We start from the raw sequence: 17,717 nt of genomic DNA, 5'->3' as shown, positions 1-17,717 counted from the left end.
TTACCGTGCTGCCCTGCAGCCATTTGCTCCACTGCAGCCATCTCTTCTCATTCAAATCTATCATCGGAATCCTCCATTTCCTTCTCCCTAATATGCTTGTCAAGCTTTCCTTAAAAACATCGATACTATTCCCATTAATCACTACTTGTGCTTGGGATTTCCACATCACACTACTCGTGGGTAATGAAATTCTTTTTGAAATTCTTGGTGACTATCTCATATTGATGGCTTCATAGGGCAGCACGGTGGCGCAGTGATTAGCACTGTTGCCTCATGGCACCGAGGACCCAGGTTCGATCTCGGACCAGGGTAACTGTCTGTCTGGAGTTTGCACGTTCCCCCCGTGTCTGCGTGGGTCTCACCCCCACTACCCAAAGATGTGCAAGGTAGATGGGTTGGCCATGCTAAATTGCCCCTTGATTGAAAAAAATAAATGTATATCGATGGCTTCTTGTTATGCCCTTCCTCAGAAGAGGAAACATTCTCCCTGTTTTCACCCTGTCAAAACCTTCAAAAATATCTAGTAGTTAACCCCACGGCTTTATTTTTTCAAGAGAACCAAGACTCAGCTTGACAATCTTTTCCTGGTAAGTATGCCCACATATTTCTGATATCATCCTTAAAAATTAATTCTGCATCCTCTGCAATGCCTATATATCCATTTGATCATATAGCGACCAGAACTGCACACCGTATTCTGTCACCCAATAGCATAAGACTTATTTGCATCTCACTATTAGCTACTGTATTTCCACAGTGTGAATTGGGAGAGAAGTTTCTTTTTGCTGGTACTGCATGGCTCTTGTGTCCAACAGCTACTCTTGGTGAATGTGAACTATTCATTTTTGTGTTAATACCCACATTTGTCTCCATTTCAGTTCCTGCATATGTACAATATACATTGTGCAAAAGGAAATGATTCTCTTCCATCCATAACTGTTTGTCTTATTTGCATGCTACCTCTCGGTGACATCATCCAAAACATAACATCAGTTTTCATTTCTATCTGGTACTGTATGGTCCTTGTATATCTGTGTCAACTCCTGTACTGCACAGTATAGAACTGATAAGGGGGGAGCAATTCCCTCCGACCCTGTAGAGTGCAATGTTTATGTTCTGCTCAAATGCACACTTGGTAAAAGATCACTCTTCTTTGACTGTGAATGTGGTTCATTTTCTCTCATTGACCTCTCTGTAGTCTTCAAGGATAGCTACATCATCCCTTCTCCATTGTCCGACTACCCTCACCTGGATCTAATCTTACCTACCCGTCATGAAACCCCCATGTCTTTATCACCTCCAGACGGAACTCTCCAGTGTTCTTCCGGTTGAACATCCTATTGTCCCATTTGTAAACTTCAACTCATACAAAATTCTGCTGCTTAATCCAATCCTGATCGCGTTCCTTCCACCAGTTGCTTCTGTTGCTGCTCGGACTTCGATTGGCTTCTTGTCCCCCATTTTTCGAATACAAAATTCTAATCCTTGCATTTTAAATCTTCCCCTCACCGCCCCATTTGCTCAAAGTTCATTTTCCTTCCTTGCACCTCTCTGAAGCCCTTTGGGATATACTTTTAACATTGAACTTACCATATAAATACATGTGTTGATTATTGCCTGCCTGGTGTAGTACGACTGGTGTGTTTTTGTCATGAAGCATGTATTATTTCTCCAGCTTTTTTTTTTCAAGTGTTTATCAAGTATAAAATAGAAGGAGTTTTTGCTTCTAGCTGATTTCAATCAAATGGAATAGGCCCGCTGCCTCCTACGCACCCCTCTCTGGCCCCCTGTCCCCTGCTCACCTTTCTCTGGCCCCCAGCTCATTCCTCTCTTTCCTTCCTCTTTTAAAAAAAAATTATTCAGAACATTTTCAGCACCTTACCCATAAAAGAAGCTGCTGGCAACCGAGCAAAGTTCCGTACCTGCAAATACATAAAAACATTTCCTCCCGGGAATTGGAACTTCTCCTCCAGCCCAGCAACCCAACCTCCACAAACAATTCCTTAAACCTGTCGGCCCCTTCCTCTCCCAGATCGTTTACGACGAATCCATCCCGGCTGGTATAAACCTATGATTTCTACAGATTGCAATAGCACCATAGACTCTAATGAAAGTGCAGTCTGAATTGGTCGCCCGTGGGACTGCCTATCCCTCTGCACGCCCTCTGAACCCTAGGGATCTTACCCGCACAAACAAAAGTCGATATTAACTTGTTGATCCTACAAAAAAGAGATTTCAAAAGAAACAATGGCAGACATTGAAACACAAACAAGAACCTTGGAAGAATGTTCATCTCGACCATCTGACCCCTTCCCGCCAAGGAAACGGGAGGGCATTCCCAACTCTTCTAGTCCACCTTCACCCCCTCTACTAGACTGGCCAAGGTCAACTTGTGTAACGAGGCCCACTCCTGAGCTACTTATTTTCCCAGGTACCTAAAACTAGTCCTAGTTAGTGGAAACGGTAGCCTCCCCAGACCAGCTGCCTTCGCCAGAGGGTTCACCGGAAAACCTCGCTCTAGCTTAGCCCACATTGAATCTATATCCTGAGATGAACCAAACTTTCTAAGCACCTCCATTATCTTCCCCACATTAAAGAGAGGGTCTGTGATATGCAGCAGTAAATTGTCCGCGTACAGGCACACCCAATGCTCCCTACCTCCCCTCTCTCTACCCTTCCAGCCGGCCGATGACCAAAGTGCAATGGCCAACGACTCAATCGCCAAGGCAATCCCTGCCTTGTACCTCTATGCAATCAAAAATATCTCGAACTTAATGCATTGGTATGGACGCTCACAAAAAACCTAACCCATGAAATGAATTTAGGCCCAAAGCCAAACCGTCCCACCTCAAAAAGGTGCCCCCACTTACCCGGTCAAACGCTTTTTCCTCTCCCAAGGAGATAATTACCTCTGGATCGACCCCTGATGAGGGCGACAGCGCCACATTCAGAAGTCTCCGAATGTTGGCCGACAACTGCCGGCCCTTAACAAAACCCGTCTGATCCTCAGAAATTACCCCTGGCAGGCACCCCTCCAAATTGGCTGCCAGCACCTTAGCCAACAGCTTTGCATCAACATTCAACAGAGAAATGGGTTGACATGACTCACACTCCATTGTATCCTTGTCCTTTTTCAAGATTAAGGAGATTGATGCCCGCACAGCGTGGCTGGTAACACCCCCTGAGACAGAGAATCATTTAACATGTCCAACAAGTGTGGCCCCAACACAGACGCAAACTGTTTATAAAATTCCATAGGGAATCCGTCCGGGCCCGGTGCCTTCCCAGACTGCATTAAACACCTTCGCCACCACCGAAGTCATAAAGCACTTGGGGAATGACCTATCTAGTCTGGGGTGTACCACACAATTACCCTCTCTCTCCTACCTGCACATTTTTGGGTTGTGGGGGTGGGACCCACGCAGACATGGAGAGAATGTGCAAAACTTTACATGGACAGTGATCCGGGGCCGGGATCGATCTTCGGTCCATGGCGCTGTGAGGCAGCAGTGCTAACCACTGCACCACAATGCTGCCCTCCCACCTTCTATACCCTCCGGCAGCCCAACAATCCTCAAGTTTTGACATCTGGAGCGATTCTACAGGTTGTCTGCCTTGGCCTTCAATGCCATCTGCCCCTCTGCCAACATTGCCACCTCTGCCTCCAAGGAGGCGATCCGATCACTGTGCTTGGTGACTGACTCCTCCACCTGCCGAATGTACCTCCAGCTGTTGTTCCACCCCGTTCAGAATGGGCTCAATCACCTTTGCTAGATCGCACTTGACTGCCTGCCTCTGTCTCCTGAACTTGTCTGCCAGGAATTCCACCAGCCTCTCTCAGTGGTCCATTGTGGGGGCAGCGACGACACAGAGCCTCCACCATTTTTTACACTCCTGTGACACTAGGGCCCTCTAAGCAGACGAGGACCCCTTACTCGACTTGATCCTCATGTTGGCATCCCACTCTAGAGAAGGAACCCAAACTCTCCAACGACACCACTTTTCCACCCGAACAGCATACGTTAAATGGGAAAAAAGGGCCAAAAACCGAATCCTGAAGCAGGAGCCACCTTCTGTGTAACCATTCACCTTATGTCCGCCACCGGAAGTCCATTCCTTTAACCAAAACTACTTCCAACCCCTGCTCGCTCTATCTGGCCTCCTGTCCCTGCTTGCCACTCTTTGGCAATTGCTCCCTGCTCACCACTCTCTGTTATCGGAGTGCAGAATTAGCAATGCATGGAACAGTGTGTAAGGTCAAACCTCTCTTTCTGGTGAGCTCCAGTGATTCACAAATATTTGTTCATAGATTTATTTTGGTTTCTTCTGACTGGACATTGAGTGAGTTGTCTTATATGTGGCTACCTTAATGTGTGTGCGGTAAACATAGTGACAGGATTGATGTACAGTAGTTTTGAGTATATTTGAAACTAATAGGACCGGTCTGCTTGGCAGGGACGGGAAGGTCATTGTCTGCAACACTTGTAACTCGTTTTATGCAGCCTTCTCAGCACATGATCAAGAGGTCAACTGCATCGACAGCCGAGGACATGTCATCGTTAGCGGCTCGAGAGACAAGACAGCACGGGTAGGTGTGGAGAAGCAGCCTGGTGTTAAGCCCAGCCTGACTGTTAATCTAGTCCCTATCGGGAGTGGAATTTGTACTATCTCTAAGAGAAGGAGTATTTTTAACTCTCCTCAAAGAGAAGATGAAGCCTTGGAATGCCAGCAATGTATTTTCTTGTTTTCACCTTTAACATTTTGGGATCGAGTAAGATCAGCAGAGTGTTGTAAATTATATATAGCTGTGGGTGAATCATGGGTGGACATAAGGTGGGGTTGGTGATGAGAAATTGGGTTGTCAGGTTTAATTCATCATAGAATCATGCGGTGTAGAATGAGGCCATTCGGCCTATTGCTTCTGTCTCAGTTTATTGGTGGAGCTATCCGATTACGTTCACTCCCTGCTATTTTCCCTTGGCCCTGAAAATATTTCTGAAGTAATTCTCTTTTGAAAGTTGCTATTGAATCTGCTTCCACCAACTTTTCAGACAGCACATTCCAGATGACAAACCTTGCAAAATATGTGTGTTCTTTAGTTATCGACCCTCCTGGCAGTGGATGCTCTCGTTTCTCTCTCTCTCTCTCTCTCTGTCTCATTCCCTCTCCCTCTTTTTCTCTCTCTCTCCCTCTCTCCCTCTCTCTCTCTCTTCTCTCTCTTCCCCCCCCCCCCCACCCCTGCAAAATCCTCATAATTATCCATTAAATTCCTCTTGGCCTTCTATACTTTAGGGATAAACATCACAGTTTTCCAGTCCCTCAATCTAACTGAATTGATTTTTTCTTCAACGTAAATTTAAATCCCATGTCTGAGCAGAAATGCCAATTCCCACTCTGTGTTCAGTTACTTGGGGGGTGCATTAGTCTTAATGCCCCTGGATAAAAGAGAGGGGCACTAAATGATTAGTCAGGATGATAGCTCATTGACCACCTCCTTCCACCCCCCCCCCTTCTGTTACAACCCCCGCAGAGGTCACAGGGTGTGGACCATCAGGTTCCCCGTGACCTCCACAGCGTACGAACGATCCAGTAACGGGGCGGGGCTTTCCCTTTATCAAGGGAAGCCCACATAGTATAAAAACCCTGATCTGAGTGTAGGTTGGGGCAGGAGACCTTTCGGGCAGTGGAGAGAGTTAATGTACGTGTCAATAAATCAGTATTTTTGCATCCGATCCTTCGTTCCATGCATGTTCATTCTGTGCAGATTCTACACTGGCGACGAGGATCAAGTGGAGCTGCTGTAGGCGGCAAGCGCTGCGTACGCAGACCACTTTGCATAGGCCTCAGGAGGCCTCTCGTCAGCTGGCAGAGATGCCTCGCATTGGAAAATTAGAGCCATATGATGCAGGTACTGATGATTGGGGACAATACATTGAACAAATTCAATACTTTTTTCGAACCGACTCTATAATCGGGGATGAATGACAAAAGGTAATACTGCTCACAGCTTGCGCAGCTGTGGCATCATCAAAGGTCTGACCTGAATGCCTCTGATACCAGGTCTTTTGCCACCTTAATGGGGGAACATTGTATCCCAACCCCCAGATAATCGTTCGCCGGTTCTGATTTCACACGCCCACCCAGGCTCGGGGTGAATCTACTACTGACTTTTTGGCCTGTCTGCGGAAGCTTGCTGAGTCTTGTGAGTTGGGAGCGACGTTGAATGAAACCCTGAGAGACCGTTTGGTCTGTGGAATCAGCGACACAGCAACGCAATGGAAGCTCCGAGTGAAAACTCACTTAGATTTACAGCAGACGATTGAGGTAGCCATCTCCTGCGAAAGCACTCTCGGAGCTCCAAGGCATCTTGGTCCTGAACCTAGGCTGCTCACCGAGCGCCATTCGGCCCTTCCATGGCCCGGAGAAGCGGACCCCGACCTTGGGGCCATTACTACAGCCGCAGAGGCCCAGAGAACCATTGCGCTGTCTCCCCTGACCAAGAAGACCCGTACAACGGATACAGGCCCGCGGCAGCCCACAGAGACCGAGTCACAGATCGCCCAGAGGGGGCCCAAACCCCTCCATTCCACCAGGCACGACCACCCCCTTCGTGACCCGGCATACTATTTGGACGAAGAGTACGGCTCGTATCAGCAGTTACACTGCGTAGCAGCACCACAGGTGGCACCAATCCAGATCACACGTCAGGTAAACGGGCACTCAATATAGATGGAACTGGATACTGGAGTGGCTGTCTCAGTGGTCAGCCGATGGACGTTCGACAAAATCTGGGTGGGCATCCAGACATTGGCTCTATGGGAAACCGATGCCCAACTGGTGACGTATGAGGAGGAACCATTGGCAATCGCAGGTACATCCGTGGTCCCGAGCAACAATCAGCAAATCTACCGTTGGTAGTAGAATGCGGAGACGGACCGGGTTTGATGGGCCGCGACTGGTTGCAGCACCTCCGCCATGATTGGCAGCATGTGATGGGCAGCACGGTGGCGCAGTGGTTAGCATTGCTGCCACACGGCGCCGAGGTCCCAGGTTTGATCCCGGTTCTGGGTCACTGTCCGTGTGGAGTTTGCACATTCTCCCCGTGTCTGCGTGGGTTTCGAACCCACAACCCAAAGATGTGCAGGGTAGGTGGATTGGCCGCGCTAAATTGCCCCTTAATTGGAAAAAATGAATTGGGTACTCTAAATTTATTTAAAAAAAGAAATGATTGACAGCATGTCTGCCGCATATACCTGCACGGACCAGAAGAGATCTTGGTGAAATTCCCCAATGTCTTTTCAGGAGGCCTGGGCACCATAAAAAGGGCTGTGGCCAGGATAAGTGTTGACGTGTTATTTTTGTGCTGAGCCGAAAGTGGATACAGAACTGGATATTTTGGAACACTTGGGCATTATGCAAAGAACAAAGAAAAGTACAGCACAGGAACAGGCCCTTTGGCCCTCCAAGCCCGTGCCGACCATGCTGCCATTCTAAACTAAAATCTTCTCCACTTCCGGGGTCCGTATCCCTCTATTCCCATCCTATTCATGTATTTGTCAAGATGCCCCTTAAACGTCACTATCGTCCCTGCTTCCACCACCTCCTCCGGCAGCGAGTTCCAGGCACCACTGCCCGCTGTGTAAAAAAACTTGCCTCGTACATCTCCTCTAAACCTTGCCCTTCGCATCTTAAACCTATGCCCCCTTGTAATTGACCCCTCTACCCTGGGAAAAAGTCTCTCACTATCCACCCTGTCTATGCCCCTCATAATTTTGTAGACCTCTATCAGGTCGCCCCTCAACCACCTTCGTTCCAGTGAGAACAAACCGAGTTTATTCAACCTCTCCTCATTGCTAATGCTCTTCATACCAGGCAACATCCTGGTAAATCTCTTCTGCACCCTCTCTTAAAGCCTCCACATCCTTCTGGTAGTGTGGCGACCAGAATTAAACACACAACTCCAAGTGTGGCCTAACTAAGGTTCTATACAGCTGCAACATGACGTGCCAATTTTTATACTCAATGCCCCGGCCAATGAAGGCAAGCATGCCGTATGCCTTTTTGACTACCTTCTCCACCTGTGTTGCCCCTTTCAGTGACCTGTGGACCTACACACCAAGATCTCTCTGACTGTCAATACACTTGAGGGTTCTACCATTCACTGTATATTCCCTACTTGTATTAGACCTTCCAAAATGCATGACCTCACATTTGTCCGGATTAAACTCCCATCTGCCATCTCGCCGCCCAAGTCTCCAAACGATCTAAATCCTGCTATATCCTCTGAGAGTGCTCATCGCTATCCGCAATTCCACCAACCTTCGTGTCGTCCGCAAACTTACTAATCAGAACAGTTACATTTTCCTCCAAATCATTTATATATACTACGAACAGCAGAGGTCCCAGCACTGACCCCTGCGGAACACCACTTGTCACAGCCCTCCAATCAGAAAAGCACCTTTCCATTGCTACTCACTGCCTTCTATGACCTAACCAGTTCTGTATCCATCTTGCCAGCTCATCTCTGATCCCGTGTGACTTCACCTTCTGTGCCAGTCTGCCCTTACAGTTCTCTGACTGGGCAGCCCCAGTCGCACCCGTGATGAAGCCTGATGGCTCTGTACACCTTTGCAGCGACAACAAGATGACGATGTCTCGTCTGGACTGTTACCTGGTTCCACACATTGAAGATTTATACGCAAAGTGGTGGTGTACCTTTACAAAATTAGACATTTTTCTTTAATTTAGAGTACCCAATTCTTTTTTTTTTAATGGGCAATTTAGTATTGTCAATCCACCTACCCTGCACATCTTTAGGATGTGGGGATGAGACCCATGCAGACACGGGGAGACTGTGCAATCTCAGACAGTGACACGGGGCCAGGGTTGAACCCGGGTCCTCGGCGGCGTGAGGCAACAGTGCCAACCACTGAGCCACCGTGATGTCCGTACAAAATTGCACATGCGTCACACATATCTTCAGCTGGTTTTGAACCTCGGCACCTGACGGTTTGTGACGAGCAATACGTACCGAGGACTATATGAATACATTCAGTTGCCTTTTGGGATCTCCTCGGCATGTGCTATCTTCCAGCGAGTAATGGAGAACATCCTGTGGGGATTTCCCGAGTGGCATTCTACCTGGACGATGTACTGATTACAGGCTCCTCTGACCAGGATCATCTACAGAACCTGGCCAAAGTCTTACAGCCTTTTGAGGACGCCAGCATTCACTTGCGCTGGAAGAATTATGTGATCCATCCGGCAGAAGTCACGTATTTAGGATACCATGTGGACCGTCACAGCTTGCACCCCGTTGAGGACAAGATGCAAACCATCCAACAGGCCCTCGTGCCGGAGGGTCCTCAGAACTCTGGGGCTCGCAAACTACTACGGGAAATTCACCCCAACTTGGCAACCCTATTAACCCTCCCCCACCTTTCATCGACTGTTGTAAAAGGGCCAACCATGGGAATGGGCTCAACCACAACGAGCGACATTTTGTGAGGTAAAAAGATGGCTCTCATCCTCCAAATTGTTGACCCATTTTGACCCAGCCAACCCACTCATATCGACGTGGTGTTGAGGCTGTCCTCGCCCTCTGCACGGATGATAGAGTCGGAGCCTCCAGGACGCTCGCCGGCGCAGAAAGAAACTAAGCTCGGGTCGAGAAGGAGGGTCTGGCTGTCGGTTTTGGGGTGAAGATGTTTCACCAGTAATACGTTCGCAGTGTTCACAGACTACAAGTCTCCGTTAGGTCTGTTCAAAGAGGACCGGGTGATCACTCCTATATCGTTCGCTCGGATCCAGCATTGGGCTTTGCTACTGAACGTGTACCAGTGCATACCAGAACACCGCTTGGGGACAAAGATTCCCCAAGCAGATGTGTTGAACCGCCTCCTCCTCCGTACCAGGCTGCCGACATCTGCCCTGGCCAACGAAGTAAGAAGTCTTACAACACCAGGTTAAGACTTCTTACTGTGCTCACCCCAGTCCAACGCCGGCATCTCCACATCCTGGCCCACGTTACATTTTATCGACTGTCTGCTGGCCATGGCGTTTCGCACTCGGGTTTGGACCAAGATGGACCGCAGTTGTCCCGCGACAGATGCATCATCTTATATGGGGCCCAATATTGCCAATTGTTCAGAGTTGCTGCTGATGAGCTGGTGCGTAATATCTTACCAGTTATTTTATTTTATTTTTCATTTCTTTTTTATTATTAGTATTATTATTATTATATATATCTATATATGTGTGTATATATATCTTATTCTGTGTACATAACGGTAAATATACTTAGTTCAGAAACCCAATAAAAAACACTTATTTTTAAAAATCTTATATGGGGCCCAGCACTGCTCTTTACGAGAATTTGGTCTACGTCCAAGATACAAGAGTTTAGCGTCAGGGATGGCGTTAACCTGTAGGGAACATGTGCCGTGGTTCTGGAACGTGGACCTTGCAGGGCCTCCAGAATGGACACCCGTGAGTATCTAAGATGAAATGCTGGGCCGTAGTTATGTCTGTTGGGCAGGAATAGAAGCCGATATCGAGAAGTTGGCCCAGCATTGTGTGCCGTGCCAAGAGCACCCGAAGTTCCCGCCAGTGGCGCGCTCCACCCATATGAATGGCCAGGTCGACCCTGGTCCTGCCTCCACATTGACTTTGCGGGGCGGTTCCAGGGCTCTGTTTCTCATCATAGTAGATTCCCACTCAAAGTGGATGGAGGTCCACCAAATGTAGGCAACTACCGTGAAGGCTACAATCGAATGTCTTCGCCAGACCTTCAGCAGTGAAGGGATACCCGAGGTGTTAGACTCGAATAACGGCTTTCACCAGCGCTGAGTTTGGCTCATTTGTGACCGTGAACGCGATTCACCATGTGCGCACCACTCCGTACCACCCGGCCTCCAATGGATTAGCCGAATGGGCGGTCCAAATGTTCAGCAAGGTGTGAGGGAGCAGACCTCCAGATCTTGGGAGACTCGCTTGGCTCGGTTCCTGGTCCGCTGTCGGACCACACCACATGCTATGACAGGCGTCGCGCCATCCAAACTACTGATGGGACGCCGTCTCCGCACTCGACTGAGTTTGGTAATCCCGGACATTGATGGGAAGGTCCACCAGGACAGGTCCGAGGTTCCTTTCGGTACATGTATGGAATTTTGGTACCACATGGATCCCGGCCATGGTGTTGTTATAACCTCCGTGAAGGTCACTGGGTATGGACCATCTGGTTCCCCGTGACCTCCACAGAGTACAAACTTCCCTGGTAATGGAGCAGGGCTTCCCCTTTAGCAATGAGAGCCCACAGAGTATAAAAATCCTGACCCGAGTATAGGTCGGGGCGGGAGGCTCTTCGGGAGTGGAAAGAGTTAATGTACAATAAATCAGTATTTTTGGATCCTCCCCTTCGTTCCGTTTGTGTTCACTCTGTGCGGAGTCTACACCTTCCCAGCAAAATGGATCTGGGACACAATATGCAAGAAAACACAAATCCACGCTTTGTCATCAAACTTAAACAATAGTAAAATACTGGATGCTGGAAATCTTGAAATAAAAGCAGGAAATGCTGGAAATACTCAGCAGGTCAGGCAGCACCGCAGGAGAGACAAGCCGAGTTCATGTCACAGGTCAGCAGTGACCTTTGATCTGAATTGGATTCTCACCGATCTGAAATGTTAACTGCTTCTCTCTCTCCAGGTGCAACTTAACCTGTGAGGCCTTTCTCGCATTTTTTTCTGTTTTTACTTGTATTCAACAAACTTCTCTCACAATGTATTTGCTCCCCTAATATCGGTGTGTTGCAGCGAATCATAGCACCCGTAATGAAACTCTAGTAGAGTTCAGCAAACTTATTACAGATCAGGGAAAGAACTTGGGACCTCCCTCTTGTGTAAAAAATCACTTCTGTAATATCTGAACCTTCAGAGGATAAAACTTGTATTTTCTTGGATGAACAAGTGTCCCAGCTGTTCTTGAAAGGTTCCATTAACTGCTGTAACACAGAAATGTAACTGTGATACAAAGCAGACTGCAAGCTGACCTCGAAGCTGCCAGAATGTGCAGATACAGAGTGATTTGGGTCTGAGTCTTCAGGATAATAAAGCAGTACAATGACAGCGCAGGCATTACTGAACCTGGAGATTAAAATTTAACACTTCGAGGACTGGAGCAAGATGAAATTAGCAACTTAGTCTCGTGTTTATCCCAGGACTTTTGCACCAACCCGCCCTTTACTAAACAATGTGCACCATTTTTGCACATTACAAAGATAAACTTGGAAATTAGCGACAGATTTATTCTTTATTGCTTCCTCCCTTTTGCATATTCCTTTTCTCTCGCATTCTCATGCTCTCTTGATTTTTACCTTTCGACTTGCTCTCTTTACTCTCTCTTGGGCTTTTCCCCTCATTCTATTTCTCTTGCATGCTCTCATTCTCTCACTATTTCTCACACTTGCTCTTTCTCTCTCACTCAAAGCATAAGTTGTTTTATGGTATCTTTTAAAAAAATATATTTTCTTGAAGTGGACTGACTCTTGAATTCTATGGCTATAGCCTCTTGACTTGTTCTACGTGACTGATCCTCAAAAATTAGCGTTATCAGGCAGTTTGGTGACAGCACATCACGTTTTGGACAAACAATGTGAAAATTAGACACGGAAAAAAGGCTTTTTAAAATTTAGTGCAAACCTTTAAAATTGCTGATAGATAACACATCTCTTTAACTCATCCAGATTTGGTCGCTGTGTTCAAATCGACTTGGAGAATGTTTACACACGATAAGGACAGAAGATCGAGTTTGGTCGGTTGCCATTGACCCTATGCTGAGGTAAAGTGGGAATTTCCAGAACAAGTAGAAATGAGATTGTGTGGATGTTTACTTGCATAACTGTGTCTTATTAAAACTCTTATGTCTGCACACGTTTCTCATCCGCACAACTTAATGTTAGATTTCTGCCACAATTCTATGTTGCCAACTTTCTCCCATTCTAAATGTCTATTTTGTCCACGTAAACACCTCAATCTAATTCCACTGACTGGAATTAGTTGGCACAAATTGAATCATAGAATCTCTACAGTGCAGAAGGAGGACACCCCTGCACAGATCAAATCCCTGCCCTATCCCTGTAACCCCACCTAACCTTTGGACACTTCGGGACAATTTAGCATGGCCAGTCCACTTAACCTGCAAATCTTTGCTTGAGGCAGCAGTGCCACCTGTGCCACCCGTGCTGAAGATATTCTCTGGAACATTTATTAACTCTCATTTATTTCCTCAGTAATTGACATTTCTAATGCCTCAAATAATGGTTTAAATAAAATTCAAAAACAGCACATTTCATAATTTTAAACTCTTCTCCCAAGAGTTGGTTTTAATATTTTTGCCCAGAGTTGTGATTCTGACTTATGTGACTTATGCAGCTGAGAATGTGCAGTATTTCTAATTTTCTAAAGCACCTCGCTACCATTTAGTCAACTTTCTGCTCAGCGCCTTTGTAAAATATAATTTAGAAAGGAGTGAGGGTGGTAATTACAGTGTGTTACGTAGGTACTCTTCATTATATTATATATGTAGACACGAGTTTATAATGAAATATATAAAATAGGATGTATGACTTTGAAATTGGAGTGGAATTATGTCTGTGTGCCCAGCTCCAATCATTCCCCCGCCTTCTGACCTTGCTTCACCTGAAGACTACATTTGGTCCTCGTTCTCCATTTGACACACAGCAAGAGAGTGACTGGTGCTGCTCACCTGCACTACGAAAATAGATGTGGCACCTAGATTTCCGTTTTCTTTTTCTTCTCATTTAATTTAAACAACGAATTCTGCACAAATTGTAGTAAAGAAACTGTAACAAGGGAGGGGGCGGGGGCAGCAAGAGACTTGTACAATCTGATAGGGCAAGGAAGCTATATTCACAGTATCTTCCTGCCCCTCATGCCTCTGCCAGCTCTTTGAAAGATATATCTAATTAGTCGCACTCCTTCCTCATAGCACTATAACTATTTCCTTTTTAAGTGCAGATTCAATTTCCTTTGGAAGTTGCGATTGAATCTGCTTCCATCACTCGTTTAGGCAGTGCATTCCAGATCATAAAAACTTGCAACATTAAAACAAAACCCTCTCTCCTCTCTGTTCCTTTAGCCTGTTACCGTAAATCTGTGACCTCTGGCTCTATCTTCCTGCCAATGGTAACAGTTTCTCCCTAGCGACCCTAATTTCTGCCCTGAACAATCACGGCTTCTATAATTTTTTCACATAACTGAAATCCCTCTGGCTGTGAAGAGCACTGAGCCTCTTTATGTGAGAGAGCTGGGTTAAGAGTCAAAGAATCATAATTCCTACAGTGCGGAAGGAGGTCAATCAATCCATCGAGTCTGCACTGACCCTCTGAAAGAGCACACTACCTAGGCCCACTCCCCTGTCCTTTTCCCGTAACCTAACCTAACCTGTACATCCCGGACACGAAGGGGCAATTTAGCATGGCCAGTCCACCTAACCTGCACTTCTTTGGACAATGGGAGGAAACCGGAGCACCCGGAGGAAACCCATGCAGACACGGGGAGAACGTGCAAACTCCACACAATCACCCAAGGCCGGAACTGAACCCGGGTCCCTGGCGCTGAGAGACAGCAGAGCTAACCACTGTGCTACCGTGCCGCCCTAAGCTCAGCAGAGAACCACTCGTTAAAACAGTGTGCTTGATGACAAAGTAGATTCCACCAGGAGTGGTAATAGTGCCCAACAGATCTTGGTTTCAGTTTCCCTATTTTCACTGGGACAATGGTTGGGATGCAATTGGCTGGGTAGGAGTGAAAATAACAGCCTGGCATCCTTCTGATCATCAACCTCAGCTTGTGTGCATGCTGTGTTTGTGAATAGCTATATTTTTGTGAAGAATATTCATGCTGAGCAGCAAAGAACACCATGGTGGAAGTGGGTAGCAATGTAAAAAGTATGGATGAGGGCTGCCATGAGTTATGAGCATACCTCATCTTGAGGATTTACCATGGGAAGAAGAGGGACAAAATATTAAGAAGATAATTGGGGTGCCTGAGGGTTAGAAGCTGAACAGCATTGCTGCCATGGAGCTCAAGCTAATACTGTTTAGGGCAGCACGGTAGCACATGTGGCTAGCACTGTGGCTTCACAGTGACTTCATTGAGGCTGTTTAGCACAGGGCTAAATCGCTGGCTTTGAAAGCAGACCAAGGCAGGCCAGCAGCACGGTTCAATTCCCGTAACAGCCTCCCCGAACAGGCGCCGGAATGTGGCGACTAGGGGCTTTTCACAGTAACTTCATTTGAAGCCTACTTGTGACAATAAGCGATTTTACTTTACTATTTACTACAGCGCCACTGTCCCAGGTTCGATTCCGGCTTGGGTCACTGTTTGTGCGGAGTCTGCACATCCTCCCCGTGTGTGCGTGGGTTTCCTCCGGGTGCTCCGGTTTCCTCCCACAATCCAAAGATGTGCAGGTTAGGTGGATTGGCCATGATAAATTGCCCTTAGTGTCCAAAAAGGTTCGAAGGGGATAGGGTGGAAGTGAGAGCTTAAGTGGGTTGGTGCAGATTCGATGCAACATCACATAAAAAGAGTAACACCTTGATTGGCCCAAAAATTGAAATGTACGAGGAGCAATGTTTTTCATTCATTGATTCCACAATGAACACATCAGGTCTAAGCTCTGCAGTCCTGCCACATCCAGCCGTGAATGCTGGTAGATAATTAAACAACTCATTGGAGGAGGAGGTTCCACAAATGTCCCCATCCTCACTGATGGAGGAGCCCAGCATATATTCGCAACAATCTTGAGCCAGCAGTGCTGGATGGATGATCCATCTCGGTGTCAGTCTTCAGCCAATACGATTCACTTCACGTGATATCAAGAAATGATAGAAGGCACTGGATACGGCAAAGGCTATGGGCCCTGACAGTATTCCGGCAAAGGTACTGAAGACTTGTGCTCCCAACTTCCTGCATTCCTAGCCAAGCTGTTCAAGTAAGTCTACAACACTGGCATCTACCCGGCAATGTGGAAAATTGCTCGGGTGTCTCCTGTACACAAGAAACAGGACAAATTCAACCCGGCCAATTACCGCCCTATTGGCCTACTCTCCAACATCAGCAAAGTGATGGAAGGAGTCATCAACAGTGCTATCAAGAGGCACTTACTCAGTAATAATCTGCTCACAGGCACTCGGTTTGTGTTCCGCCAGAGTCACTCAGCTCCAGACCTCACTACGGCCTTCGTTCAAACAAAACAGCTGAATGCCAGAGGTGAGGTGAGAGTGACTGCCTTTGATATCAAGGCGGAATTTGACCGAATATGGCATCAAGGAGCCCTAGCTAACCTGAAGTCCATGGGAATCAGGGGGGAAACTTGACACTGGTTGGAGTCATACCTTGCACAGGAAAATGGTTGTGGTGATTGGAGGTCTATCATCTCCACTCCAGGACATCACTACAGGAGTTCCTCAGGGTAATGTCCTAGACCCAACCGTCTTCAGCTGCTTCAACAGTGAGACTGCCTTCCATAATAAGGTCAGAAGTGGGGTTGTTTGCGGATGAGTGCATAAGGTTCAGCACCATTCGTGATTCCTCAGATAATGAAGCAGTCCATGTCCAAATGCAGCAAGACCTGTATAATATCCAGGCTCGGGCTGACACGTGGCAAGTTACATTTGCGCCACACACAAGTGCCAGGCAATAACCATCTCCTACAAGAGAGATTCTAACCGTCGCCCCTTGACAGTCAATGGCATCACCATCGCTGAATCCCCACAATCAACATCCTGGGGGTTACCATTGATCAGAAACTGAACTGGACTAGCCATATTAATACTGTGGCTACCAGGGCAGGTTAGAGGCTGGGAATCCTGCGGTGAGTAACTCACCTCCCTGACTCTCCCCAAAGCCTGTCCACCATCTACAAGGCACAAGTCAGGAGTTAATGGAATACTCTCCTCTTGCCTGGATGTGCAGCTCCAACAACACTCAAGAAGCTCAACGCTATCCAGGACAAAGCAGCCCCGCTTGATCGCTTCCCCCTTCCACAAACATTCAAATCCTCCGCCACCGATGAACGTGACAGCCGTGTGTTACGTCTACAAGATGCACTGCATTAACTCACCAAGGTTCATTAGACAGCACCTTCCAAACTCACGACCACCACCATCTAGGACAGGAGCAGCAGGTACCTGGGAACCCCACCACCTGGAGGTTCCCCTTCAAGTCACTCACCACCCTGACTTGGAAACAGTTCCTTCACTGTCGCTGGGTCAAAATCCTGGAACTCCCTCCCTAAGAGCACTGTGGGTGTACCTACACCATAGGGACTTCAGCGGTTCAAGAATGCAGTTCGCCATCACCTTAAGAAGGGCAACTAGGAGTGGGCAATATATGCTGGCCTAACCAACAACGGCCACACCCCGTAAATGAATTTTAAAAACTGTTATGTCAGCGTCACTGGCAATGCCAGCATTTCTTGTTGCCCCCTAATTTCCCTTGAGAAGATGGTGGTGAGCATTGTAGTCCCTGTGGTGTGGGTACTCCCACATTGATTGTCGAAAGAGAGTTCTAGGCCTTTGACCCAGAAATGATGATTATAGTTCCAAGTCAGGGTGGAAAGAGATGGGAGTCTGAACTGTCATCCATTGAAAGACTGCTTAATGTGAGAATTGCAGAGCGTTCTGTGATTTAATT

At 47.2% G+C, this 17,717-nt stretch overlaps 1 protein-coding gene across 3 annotated transcripts in view; it reads left to right on the top strand.

The window, feature by feature from the left end:
- Positions 1-17,717, top strand: part of fbxw4 (F-box and WD repeat domain containing 4) — a 161,350-nt gene that overhangs the window by 27,739 nt on the left and 115,894 nt on the right. For all 3 annotated transcript variants that reach the window (XM_072479735.1, XM_072479736.1, XM_072479734.1), the window contains exons 4-5: positions 4,456-4,588; positions 12,743-12,837. In XM_072479735.1, the coding sequence (XP_072335836.1) occupies positions 4,456-4,588; positions 12,743-12,837 (228 nt within the window). The remainder of the gene's footprint in view (positions 1-4,455; positions 4,589-12,742; positions 12,838-17,717) is intronic.

Source organism: Scyliorhinus torazame, chromosome 16 (assembly GCF_047496885.1).
Source record: "Scyliorhinus torazame isolate Kashiwa2021f chromosome 16, sScyTor2.1, whole genome shotgun sequence".
NCBI classification, from domain to species: Eukaryota; Metazoa; Chordata; class Chondrichthyes; order Carcharhiniformes; family Scyliorhinidae; genus Scyliorhinus; species Scyliorhinus torazame.
This window is presented reverse-complemented; position numbering and strand designations above follow the sequence as displayed.